The 12,728-nt window shown below is 39.1% G+C and overlaps 1 protein-coding gene across 2 annotated transcripts in view; it reads right to left on the bottom strand.

Annotated features, from left to right (window-relative positions):
* Positions 1 to 12,728, bottom strand: part of MND1 (meiotic nuclear divisions 1) — a 95,291-nt gene that overhangs the window by 51,449 nt on the left and 31,114 nt on the right. For both annotated transcript variants that reach the window (XM_070415339.1, XM_070415338.1), the window contains exons 5-7: positions 12,322 to 12,396; positions 8,605 to 8,719; positions 1,271 to 1,315 (exon numbers count right to left, since the gene is read on the bottom strand). In XM_070415339.1, the coding sequence (XP_070271440.1) occupies positions 1,271 to 1,315; positions 8,605 to 8,719; positions 12,322 to 12,396 (235 nt within the window). The remainder of the gene's footprint in view (positions 1 to 1,270; positions 1,316 to 8,604; positions 8,720 to 12,321; positions 12,397 to 12,728) is intronic.

The raw sequence follows: 12,728 nt of genomic DNA, 5'->3' as shown, positions 1-12,728 counted from the left end.
ACCTCTTGGTGCATGAGACAATGCCCAACCAACTGTGCCACACGGGCCAGGGCTCATTATTCTCTTTTCTTTAATATTAGTTTGCTGGTTTACCTTTCTATTTTTACCACGAAAGCATTACATTATTTAGCAAATAGCTTCATAACAAATAAGATTGCAATTTTATAGGAACCAGAGGCCAATTACATTGACTTTATCAATCTACTTTATTCTAAAATAGACAAGAAAAAATGATCCTACTTTTTAAGAAATACAGAGGCCTGGACACAGAGTCAGAGAAACTTGGCTCAAATCTCTTTCTTCCAGCGACTGACTTAATCACCTTTGACTTTAAGCTCTCTGATCTCTGCATTAACACAATCTTATCCATCCTCCCCCACAGAAACAAAATGAGGATGAGTAATACATGTGAAGGCATTATAAACTCTTACCACGATGGAAGAGTTCAATTACCATTAATGTACAATTAAATACTGAAAAAACAGTGCATTTTTCAGACAAGTTTTAACAATATTAATCATACTTGTATATAATTCACAGCAATCATAATTTTTAAACTTTCTTCTAAACTTTATGACACACAGATAATGCCGTAATAATTCCCATTTCTTAGAATATCTCTGGTGTAGACCAGAGGATATATCCACTGACAAATGGGTTAATGAGGCATTTATAGGAAGGCAGGATCACATAGGGAATAGAGCTTGGATGAATTCAGAATTCAGAAAAGCTGGATTCTGATTCCTGTTCTACTGCCTAGCACCTGTGTGGCCATGGACTCCTGGTGGTCTCTGTTTCATCTCCAAAATTAGGGATAATAATCCTATCTACCTCACAAGATTGTTGTAGAGATAAAACGAGAATGCACCACAGACACTCTTTATAATGTCTGGCTTAAAAACAGAACTCACCAAATGTTAGCTGTTATTATTTTTAGCAAAAAGACAAATCTTTAGGATTCCACAAAACTCTTAAAGTTCTATGAAGGTTAAGTGATTAGCCTAAGTGACTTATCTGAGAAAAATCACACAAAAGTTAAACTGGAAGCAATCATTGGTTTTTTAAAAATATCTTATACTTTAAAAAATGACTCATAAAAAGATTAAAACCTTAAATAACTAAAGTGATTTAATATATAAAAACCTGCTTAATGCATGCATTTCCAACAACATCTTTCCTTGAACAAAACTAGATACAATAGCTTCTGTATTTCACATCATAGTAAGTACGGAAGAAGTTTATAGTTTAGCAGTGCCATTATAATACATACCAGTCCATCTGTTAGCAGCGTCTTTGGCTACTTTATTTGCTTGACCTGAAAAAAAAAAACAGAAAAAAAAAATATATATACACGCACATACACACACACACACACAATAAATGCAGTAGGTCCTCAAGTTACCTCTTCTCGCCATAAGAGGGAACCCACCTACATAAGCACCTACGTCACTCACATGGAGCACATACACAGCAGTAATGAAGTGAAACAGTAAAAAAAATTTAAAAGAAAGATAATAATTCCTGACCTTTACTTGTGGTAAATAAATAATAAAAAACATAAGGCACATATATACATACTTCAAAATGATGGAACTTATTTTTTATAAATAAATGGGAGATGGCGACGTAACCACGAAACGACGTACGTCAAATCCGACTTAAGAGGACTGTCTGTATTGGTTTCATTGATCACCTCTCGTTTTTCAACTATCTATTACTTTTATTTCTGCTCTATTCATTATATTTCCTTCTGCTTGCCTTAGGTTTAGAGAGTTCTTCTTTTTCCAGTTTCTTAAGGTGGAAGACTGGGTTATTGATTCAAAAGTTTTCTCTAGGCATTAAATGTTAATCAATTTTTTAAAAAAGAGAAATATTTGGAAAACAATCTACACTAATAAAAGAGAAACATGGTAATTAGCGTACGACCGCTACCCTTCCCATTGGCTAATCAGCATATCCTTATGCAAATTAACTGTCAGCCAAGATGGCAGCCGGCAGCCATGCACTGAAGTGAACAGGGAGGCTTGCTTGCTCCAGTGACTGCGGACTCCAACGTTCCCCACCTGAGTTGCCAGCCTCTCAGCTGCAACTCTAAGCAACTATGTACTATGTTGCAAATATAGAAGCTAAACAAAACCCCAGAAACTGGCTTTCAGTCAGCCGGGCTTCAGCCAGCCTGACCGCAACATTGTATCAATGTTTTCAGCAGCGAGGCCTCAGAGCTAAAGCTGGCACAGAATAGAAAAAAAGAAAAAAGAAAAAAAGGAGCGGTTGGGAGCTTCAGTCACTCGCCAACCTGAAAACGGCCCTCAGCCCCTCAGCCAGACTGGCCAGGCACCCCAGTGGGGACCCCCACCCTGATCCAGGACACCCTTCAGGGCAAACCAGTCGGCCCCCACCTGTGCACCAGGCCTCTATTCTATATAGTAAAAGGGTAATATGCCTCCCGGCACCTGGATCAGCGGAGCAGCAAGGCTCCTGGCACCGGGATCAGCGTCACGGGGCAGCGCCCAAACCCCCTGATCGCCCTGCGGCTCTGTGAGTGACAGGGGGCGGGGCCACAACCTCCCTATCCGCCCTGCTCTGTGTGTGACAGGGGAAGGCGCCCCAACCCCCTGATCAGCCCTGCTCTGTGCCTGAGCTCCCCAACCCCCTGATCGCCCTGCGGCTCTGTGTATGACAGGGTGTGGTGCCCCAAGCACCCCCCCCCCCCCCCACGGGCCCTGCTCTGTGTGTGACAGGGTAGAGCCATAACCTCTCCATCAGCCCTGCCCTGAGTGTGACAGTGGCGGCGCCCAAACCCCCTGATCAGCCCTGTTCTATGGGTGATAGAGGGTGGTGCCCCAACCCCCCTCCACGGGCCTTGCTCTGTGTGTGACAGGGTAGAGCCATAACTTCCCCATTGGCCCTGCCCTAAGTGTGACAGGGTGCAGCGCCCCAACCCCCTGATCCGCCCTGCTCTGTGCGTGACAGGGGGCGGTGCCCCAACTCCCCTGATGGGCCCTGCTCTGTGCGTGACAGGGGGTGGCGCCGCAACCTCCCCATCGACTCTGCCTTGAGTGTGACAGGGGGCGGTGCCCTAACCCCCCAATCGGCCCTACCCTGAGCGTGACTGAGGGTGGCATTGAAACCTCCTGATCCGCCCTGCTCTGTGCATGACGGGGCGGCGCCTTAACTCCCCAATCGGCCCTGCACTGAGCCTGACCAGGGGCTGCACCTAGGGATTGGGCGTGCCCTCTTCCACCCGGGAGCAGGCCTAAGCCAGCAGGTCATTATCTCCCGAGGGGTCCCAGACTGCGAGAGGGCACAGGCCGGGCTGGGGGACCCCCCTCCCCTCCCCCCCCCCCCCCCCCCCGCGAGTGCACAAATTTTTGTGCACCAGGCCTCTAGTAGATAATAAAAGAAAAAAATAAGACGTTAGTAAATTTCCACAGAGCGATGCCTTCACTGCATCCCAGTGTGTGCTGGGCATGTTTAAACACTCAGGCAATTTACAACTCTGCCTTAGCTTCCACTTCCTGCTTACACAAAGTGTCCAGAAAGGTCAGCTGAAGGTGGGAGATTAGGAACTTCTCAGGTCTTTCCTGAGAATGTGCACAGGCCTATGCTTGTATGTGGGCTTCTAGATTTCCTGGAATATGCTGATTTTTAAGGCACCAATGGACATATCTTTCAGCTTCTCCTTTTAAGCTTTCTGGTTAGTCTACTGTTTGCCTTATTATTTTAGACAGTCACTTCCCAAGGAGAGGCTGTTAACACTTGACATATTCCAATCCAGGTCAAATAAAGACATTCATTCCTATTGGTGGCTTTTCAGGGAACCACCAGAGACATCAAATAATGACAATTCTTTGGGAATGAGGGACTTAAAGATTATAGCTATTATCAACAGAAAAACTGTTTCAAAATAAGCCATGAGAGACTTCAAGATAAGCCTAACTGTTGTAATATAATACTATAGCCATTAAGAACCAAATCCTATACAGAGGCAGAGCTGCCTCAAACTGATTGTCAAACTGCAGTGGGAAGGCCAGGGAGGGTTGGGGGGGAGGAGGGAGGGGATTAAGAGATCAACCGAAGGACTTGTATGCATCCATATAACCATAACTAATGGACATAAGACACTGGGGGGTAAGGGAGGGCAGGGGTCTGTCAAGGGCGGGGGGGAAAAAAGGACACTTAAGTAATACACTTTGTAATACTTTTAGCGAAAAATAAAAAAATAAATAAATAAATAAAAAGAACCAAATCCTATTAAAATCAATTTGTGAAACTCATAAATCTTAATCCAGCATATTATATTCTGCAATAACTTGTTAGCAGCCAAAATACTATAAAATCCTTCATTATCAAAAAGCACATTTTACAATAATCTCACTGGGAAGGGAACCTGGGGTAAGCAGAGGTTAAAGTCTAAAAGAGTTTTCTAGATTTAGGGATAAGGAGATCATTGCCATTTACAATTTATATATTTAAATTTCTTGATTCTGTGGGTTATAGTTTCCATCAAATTTGAAAAAAAAAATTAGCCTTTATCTGATAATATTTCTTCAGATATATTTCTGACCTGGAAAACCCTGCTGTTCCCCAACATGCACTCCTTTTGGGATGGCAATTACAAATATATTAGGTCACTTGAGGTTGTCCTACAGCTCATAAATGCTATTTTCATTAAAAAAAAATTTTTTTCTGAGTTTCATTTTGGATCATTTCTACTGCTATGTCTTCAAATACACTAATCCTTTCACAAAGTTTAATATGCTGTCATTTCAATTCAGAAGTATTTATCTCCACAAGTTTGACTTGGATCTTTTTTATATCTTTCATGTTCCTACTTAACTTTTTGAATATATAGATTATTTTTAAAATAAGTTTATGGTCTTCTAATTTTTATCATCTGTGTCAGTTCTGGGTTAGTTTTGATTGATGGTTTGTTCTTCTCATTAAGGATCATGTTTTCCTATTTCTTTGCATGCCTGGTAATCTTTCATTGTATGCCAGACGTTATGAATTTTATTATTTTGGGTGCTAGATATTTTTGTCCTCCTATAAATATTCTTGAATTTGTTCTGTAATGCCAAAAGTTACTTTGAAACACTTTGATGCTTTCAAGACTTGCTCTTATGCTTTGTTAGATAGGTTGAGAGCAGTCAAGACCTTCTTGGGTACTCTACCAATGCCTTATGAATTATACATTTTTCTAGTCTGGCCGGTAAGAGTTAGCACTATACCTGGTCCTATGTGGATGCCTGGGACTGTTCCTTCTAATCCTCTGAGACTGTTCTTTCCCCAGCTTTGGGCAGTGCCCTTAATTGCATGAACTAAGTACTCGAGAGAAACCGTCTATAGATATCCAGGGTTCTCTTTCTATGTAACTCTCTCCTCTCTAGTATGCTGGCCTAGATCAGCTCTAGCCATGTGATCTCCCTCATTCTCAATTCCTTCTCCTCCTTAAGGGAGTCTGCAGGGCTCTGCCCAGGTTCTCCATCCTTGTGCCACAGCCAGGAAACTCTCAACAAAATAAGGTGGAACAACCATAAGGCTTTGCTCTAATAACTACTGTCTTTTGTTGTCTGATATCAAGTATCTTGAAAACCATTATTTCATATATTGTTGTTTCAGGTGGGAGGATAATCCCAGTTCATCACTATCATGGTTGGAAGTGGAAGTGCCCCATTTGAATAAAGTTTTATTTGCTAGCTGAATTTTAAAAGCAGAGAAATTGTGCATTTCTCTATAAAACTATAAACTAAAATTAGACTAAAAAATTATGTTTACAGGCATGTAGGCTCTGATAGTTTCTCCCCCTTCAGGTTGTAGTTTGGTAGCTCTCTACAAAAAAGATAACTTACCTTGACATCTAAAATATATTTATGGAATAATGTAATTATCCTGCTTATCTACTGTCTATTAAATATGTGTAATTCTCTATAATTAACATATTCTATAGAAATATATAATATTTTTAATGAAGGAAACGAATACCATAAAGCCAGGAAGGAAGGACTTACCCTCTCATTCTCCTATTAAGATCAGAAACGTACAGTGTGAAAATGTAAAAAATGGACACAAATCCTAAAAATTCCATTGGATCCAAATATAGATCCATCTGATGTGGCTACATAAATATTAAAAGATAATCTAGGTCTGATGTTGATGAAGAATGATAAAGTCTCTTTAACTCACTCTAAAACAGAAAACTTTTTCTTCTTCAATTAGACCTCACACCCATAATACTCATTCACACTGCTTTCTGTGGGTTGAAAAACAAATTATTAAGCTTTTAAATGTAAGGGTTAAGAAGGAAAGCAGAATTCAGGCAACCAGTATAAACTTCCTCCTCAACTATGCTTTCTACTGTCCATAAAATCCATCATCCTCTGTATACCCTGAAACATCATGTTTCAGTTTTTTTTTTTAAGAGGTGATGCACTTGCCAAAATTGCTGCTTGATTCAGAGGTACAAGGAATGGTAGCATCTGAAATTACAATACCTGAAATAAAAGTTTTCCTACTTCATGAATCAGTCTGGCACAATTCTCTAGCCCTGATGATTTTCTGTACTTCATAATGACCCATAGCCTTAGGATCACCAGCAGTGTATGTCAGGGTAGTTCTGTAAGAGTTTTAGTCATTTCTGAGAGGACAGATGAAATTAAAAGTGGGAGGTCATAAGTACAAGTGTTATCGGTCAGGGTCATCTAACCAGCTGTAACAATACCAAGGGGACCACAGAGTGAAAATGCAGAAACCCTGAATGGGTATTGCTAAGAGTTGCAGTTCCTAGACAGAAAGAGAATAAAACAGGAAAGCAAAGAGTTGGTAAAGGAACACATCCAAAAATTATACAAAACTGAAATCAGGAAGCAAGGCATAGCCAAGTAAGCATAATCAATGAAGGATCAGATTTGGTTACTGTTTTACTATGTGAAAACAGAATTTTCATGATGAACTGCTAGAAGGCACAGCCATACTGATCCTGAAAATAAACCAGATGAAGGTAGGAAATCTGGGTAAGGAAACTGTTATGAAAGTTCTCTTTGCTGAGAAGCTGCTCTAGGCAAAACACACAACATCTGATGTCCTCTTTTCTTTTAAAGATAAAGCACGAGCAGGCCTAGCTTCCTAGTAACTTCCTACCTGTCTCCTGCTGCTTTGATGTGCTCGTATTCACTGAGGATCATGTGATATTAAGTTAAAACTTTAAAACAGATTAAAGTGGTTAATTTTGTAGCAGATTTGATTAGCACTTTCTTCTGCAGGATGATGATAAATGAAATGAATCTGTGGGCGGCTTGAAAGAGCTAACATGTCTCCCAAAAAACTTAATTTGTAGAAAATGACTAGCTCAGGGAGTTCTTCTGCCTCCACACTCTGAAAATCATGATGGATAGTCAGCAGAGACAGAGCCAATACATACCGCCATCTAGGCCAGCGGTTCTCAACCTGTGGGTCGCGACCCCTTTGGGAGTCGAACGACCCTTTCACAGGGGTCACCTAAGACCATCGGAAAACACATATATAATTACATATTGTTTTCGTGATTAATCACTATGCTTTAATTATGTTCAATTTGTAACAATGAAAATATATCCTGCATATCAGATATTTACGTTTCATAACAGTAGCAAAATTACAGTTATGAAGTAGCAACGAAAATAATTTTATGGTTGGGGGTCACCACAACATGAGGAACTGTATTAAAGGGTCGTGGCATTAGGAAGGTTGAGAACCATTGATCTAGGGGCTGTGTACTACCTGCACATGGTTCCTCTTGGGCTGTGCAGAACAGGGACCTAGCTCTAAAATTAAATTTAACTTTACATTGCACTAACTGAACTGCTCAGGGTTTTTGTTGTTGTTTTTTTTAACTGTAAAGAATACCATCAAGGACAACTTAATTGTAATCAAACTATCTCAGGTTAATTTCAAAGTGCCAAATATTTTCAGTTTTTTTTAAAGCCTTCAATCACATAATGTCCGCTTTTCTAAAAGTTTCACTTGGTAGTTTCCTAAATGAAAAGACAGGCTAAGACAGAAAAATGTGAAGAAAGTTATGTTTTCCTTAGCAATTAAATGCAGTGTCTTTATAATACACCCTTTCATTTCTTTAAATAATCAAATTTCTATCTTCACATAAATATTTAAAAATTATTCAAATTAAAGCTTTGGAGACTGTGGTTTAAAAGTAAGACAAAACATCATTGTATATTCAAAAGGCAAGTCACACAGACTAATTTTCTGCAACTTGAAAACTTTGTATTTTGGTATCATTTTTCCTAGAAGATATTGGTGGGTTTTTTTCTAGACTTAAGGTACTTGGAGCCAAGTTAGCTCCTTCTCTGACTCCTTAGTTTCCTAAGTTTATATTTTATGTCTTTATCCTTCTACCCCACCTAACTTCCTTACTCTTGAAATGCTTTTAATTTTAAAGCTATCACTATCCTTTAAGGTAAGTCTCCTTAAAGAATATTTTAATGCACCATTAATACTATTAATGGCTTTATTTTCTTATATACATAGAGAAAGAATACTAGGCAACCAGAAGTATAAAGTCTCTTTCATTAGCAGAGTTAAAATCCTCAATATGTGACACACACTTACGTATTTCTTCCACAACTTGAGGATCACATTCTCTGTACTTTTCTACTTCTACCTTTAGCTGTTCCCTTTGTTCTCGAAGTGAAGAAAGCTCTTTTGTTAGCTTGGTCCGCTCTTCCTGCATTTAAAATATTTTTATGTATAATTAAGGCAAACAAAATGTCATATATTATAAGGCTATACATTTTATAGACATTTTCATTTTATTTCTCATAACTGATGTGCATTAGGCTTTGACAATATTATAAATACACCTACATATATTTATAGTATAAGAACAAGCTCAATTATCATTTTTCTCTTACATTTCAAGCATCTGTTATATATACTGACTGAATGAGAATACGTAGAATGAAATGCTCATAAATAAGAGGTTACTAATTATGTATGAACTCAAAGACTATGTCATTTCATGTTAGATAAAAAAATTATACCACCACTTGAATAGTTTCACAAGATTATGTCTATATATGTATGTAATATTTAGGGTAGTATCCATTATTATATAATTTTCCTTAAAAGTGTTCTAGACAATTTTTCAACCTTTAAGAATTATTAACCTTTAAAAATATTTAAAGATATAAGAAATAATAGAATTGTAGATTGTGGCCTTCCATCACTTTCCTTTAAAGCTAAACCAGAATAAAGCTTTTACACACAATGTGATCCAATAAACATCATCTGAAATTTCTAGCCATAGTTCTACTCATGGAGCTATTGGTGGTCAATTCATATGTATAAAACCTGAAAAATAAGTCCAAACAAAAATCAAATATTGGCAAAGGTTACGGTACAGAATTATAGGATACTAGAGGCCCGGTGCACAAAATTTGTGCACTGGGGAGGGGGGGTTGTCCCTCAGCCCAGCCTGCACCCTCTCCAATCTGGGACCCCTTGGGGGATGTCTGACTGCCGGTTTAGGCCCGATCCCTGTGGGACATTTCTCTCACAATTCAGGACTGCTGGCTCCCAACCATTCGCCTGCCTGCCTGCCTGATTGCCCCTAACTGCTTCTGCCTGCCAGCCTGATCACCCCCTAACCACTGCTCTGCTAGCCTGATCGACACCTAACTGCTCCCCTGCCGGCCCGATTGCCCCCAAATGCCCTCCCCTGCTGGCCATCTTGTGACTGTGGGCACGGCCATCTTTGAGGGCGTGGCAGTCAAGTAGCATATTCCCTCCTTATTGGCTGTGAGCACCACCATCTTTGCAGCCTGCTGCTCAGTCATTTGGTCGTTCCTCACTAACACCTCTACTGGCCTGGTCGCCCCACGCAGCCTGGTGTTCAGTCGTTTGGTCGTCCCTCACTAACCCCCCTGCCAGCCTGGTCGCCCCATGAAGCCTGCTGTTCAGTCATTTGGTCGTCCCTCACTAACCCCCATGCTGGCCTGGTTGCCCCATGCAGCCTGTTTGGTCGTCCATTCGGTTGTGATGGTTGCTTAGGCTTTTATATATATAGATGACTGAGGCAAAACTAAGTACTTCACGCTGCCTAATAAGACCTGTTCAAGTTTCCTTGTAGCTTGTGTTTCTGTATTTGTATTTTTCTACTTTTGCCTCTCTGTTCTCTTTGGTTCCAAAGTGTAGAAAGCTCTTTGCTAGCATCTGTATATGAGAATGTATTTACAGAGCAGCATGCTCTGAAGCAGCACAGTCCAACAGGACTCTGCAATGACTGAACTGTCCTAGATCTGTGTTCTCTGAAGAAAACATTAGCCACATGTGGCTACTGAGCACAGGAAATGTGGCTATTGATATTTAATTTTAATTTAAGTGTCAATAGCCACACATGATTAGTGTGTACCATATTAGCAAGCTTAGGAGAGATTTTTAAATAACTACATATAAGATGGTCATTATTTGCCATCCACATCCAAATTATACATGTTCCACAATGAAAAATGAAAGGAGAAAAAGCTAATGAAGACAGGAGAAGCAGAGTGGTGAACATCTGTGTGAATGCAATGATAGCTCTTCGGACACCCTGAACTGGGAGCACCTCAGACTGCTATGGCACTGAGATCTTTGCCAAATTACTTAACTCTTTGTGCTTTCATTAAAATGGAGACAGTGATAGTAACTACCTCCTTTATTGTTGGCAGAATTCAATAAATATATAGTATATTTTAGAAAGAGTACCTGCCTTGCTCATGAGGCAGAATATTTGTTAGCTATTTCTTCTTCATTGTCAGCATCATCACCATCCTATCTATATATATAAAATGAAGGAATATGCAAATTTGCCCTCATGGTAACGACCGGCTGGAGCGTAATGACTAGCTGAAGTGGGTGGGCGTGGCTGCGTGCCGCACGAGGCCGTGGGACGTGAGGCTGCGTCAAATAAAATAAAATGCGTTCACATGCCCTAAAGCACAAACGTCCCAACAGATAACTCAATGCAGGCTATTGTGTAATAACAATGATTATACAATATTATTAGTATAGGTTAGAGGTCCGGTGCAGGACACCCAGAGGGACCCCACCCATGTACGAATTCGTGCACTGGGCCTCTAATAAATATTATCTAGTAGATGGGCTACATATTTCTGATTAAGTCATGCCTGGTGAGCTCATAACATAGAGTGCAACCCTCTCAGAAGCCTTTCTGAATTACTATACTCTTCTGATAGCTGCAGGCACCAACTAGGTTTGCTACTGGTTTTTTCCTAATTGCATTGGTTTCAGTGGACTGTGTAACACTCAGCAGACGGGTTGACAACTTGTGTGCACAGGTATGTCACCATTAGTTGAAGGTGCTTCTAGAAGTTATTCCTAATGTTGAAGAAAAAAATGATCAAACAAAGAAGTGGTAATTACTACTGTCAATCAAAGAAGAAATAACAGCTGCATGGTATGCCCTGAACTTCTCTCCCCTTAATATTCTTTAGAAATTACCACTGTCCAATTCCTGTCTGTGACTATGCTGCTCTGGAAGAAGGTATGTGAAATAACTTTGAAAAGGATAAAGTCACTGTTAACTTGAGATGTAGTCTTCTCTATAATGTGGCAAGTTTTTTAGTCTCTTTCACAATCAAGTGGTACAGATAAAAGACTAGATGGAATGATTAGTGATTCATGTTGACCTTCAATATTTTCTCAAGTCATAAATCCATACCAGAGATAATGATGAAACTAGAAAGCAAAGTAATTTTTTAAAAAAAACCTAACAATACTCTAGAGAACATTGCACTTTAAAAAATAAAATAGTAAGTCAATATTCATTTAAATAATTTAGAAATATTACAAGGCCACAAGAATATTATATTGATAGTTTTCCATTTGTTCTGTGCCAATATTTAAAAAAACAAGATTCTTAAAAACATATATAAACATTTATATAGGGCTTACCTTATACCAGTTTCTCTTCTAAGTGCTTTGCCAATGTTAATTTAATCCACACAATTACCTAATGAGGTAGATTTTATTATTCCCCATTTTATAACTAAAAAAATTGAGAATAGAAAGTTTAGGAGACTTTCAAACCCAGGCAGTCTGGCTCCAGAGTTTATGCTTCTATACTATGCTGCCATATACAACACAATAAAATAATAATAAATCTAGATTTGCAATTAGTGAATACTACCAGGTCAAATGTTCATGTCCTTTGCTGTGACTCACTTCTCTTCTGGTAAAGATGGCATACTCCTCACAGGAAGCTGTACAACCCTATTCTTTTATTTAGAATTGGTATTATTAAAGAATCTACAGACACAAACTTACCGTTTCATGTCGGCCAATTTTAGCTTTCTCAATGCTTTTCTGTAGGTTTGCTTGCTTCTGGTTTCCCTCAGATAACTAGAGAAGTAAAACAAAAACAACAAAAAAATGGCTTGCTAAGATAAACTTGCTAAATATGAAGTTTATGAGTCAAAAGACAAAATGAGATTTACTTCAGCTCAAGTCAATAAGACAAAAATGTCAAAGACTACATTGGGAACCACTCTAACGTGAAGAAAATGAAGTACTATGAACCATTAGGACAAACTGAAAAAAAAATAAATTTAAAAATATTTCTTCCTATCCTATGCAGAAAAATGAATATGCTTTTAATCTTTTTCTAGTCTTTAGTTCCCTACCCCCTTCCCAAATAACTTAAGGTATATTATTTTAAAATTGAATTTGAAAAT

The sequence above is a fragment of the Myotis yumanensis genome, unplaced genomic scaffold, assembly GCF_028538775.1.
Source record: "Myotis yumanensis isolate MYYU_CA2020_CCGP unplaced genomic scaffold, mMyoYum1.0.hap1 SCAF_5, whole genome shotgun sequence".
Classification (NCBI taxonomy): Eukaryota; Metazoa; Chordata; class Mammalia; order Chiroptera; family Vespertilionidae; genus Myotis; species Myotis yumanensis.
The sequence above is the reverse complement of the archived record's forward strand: the minus strand, read 5'-3'. Positions and strand labels throughout refer to the sequence as shown.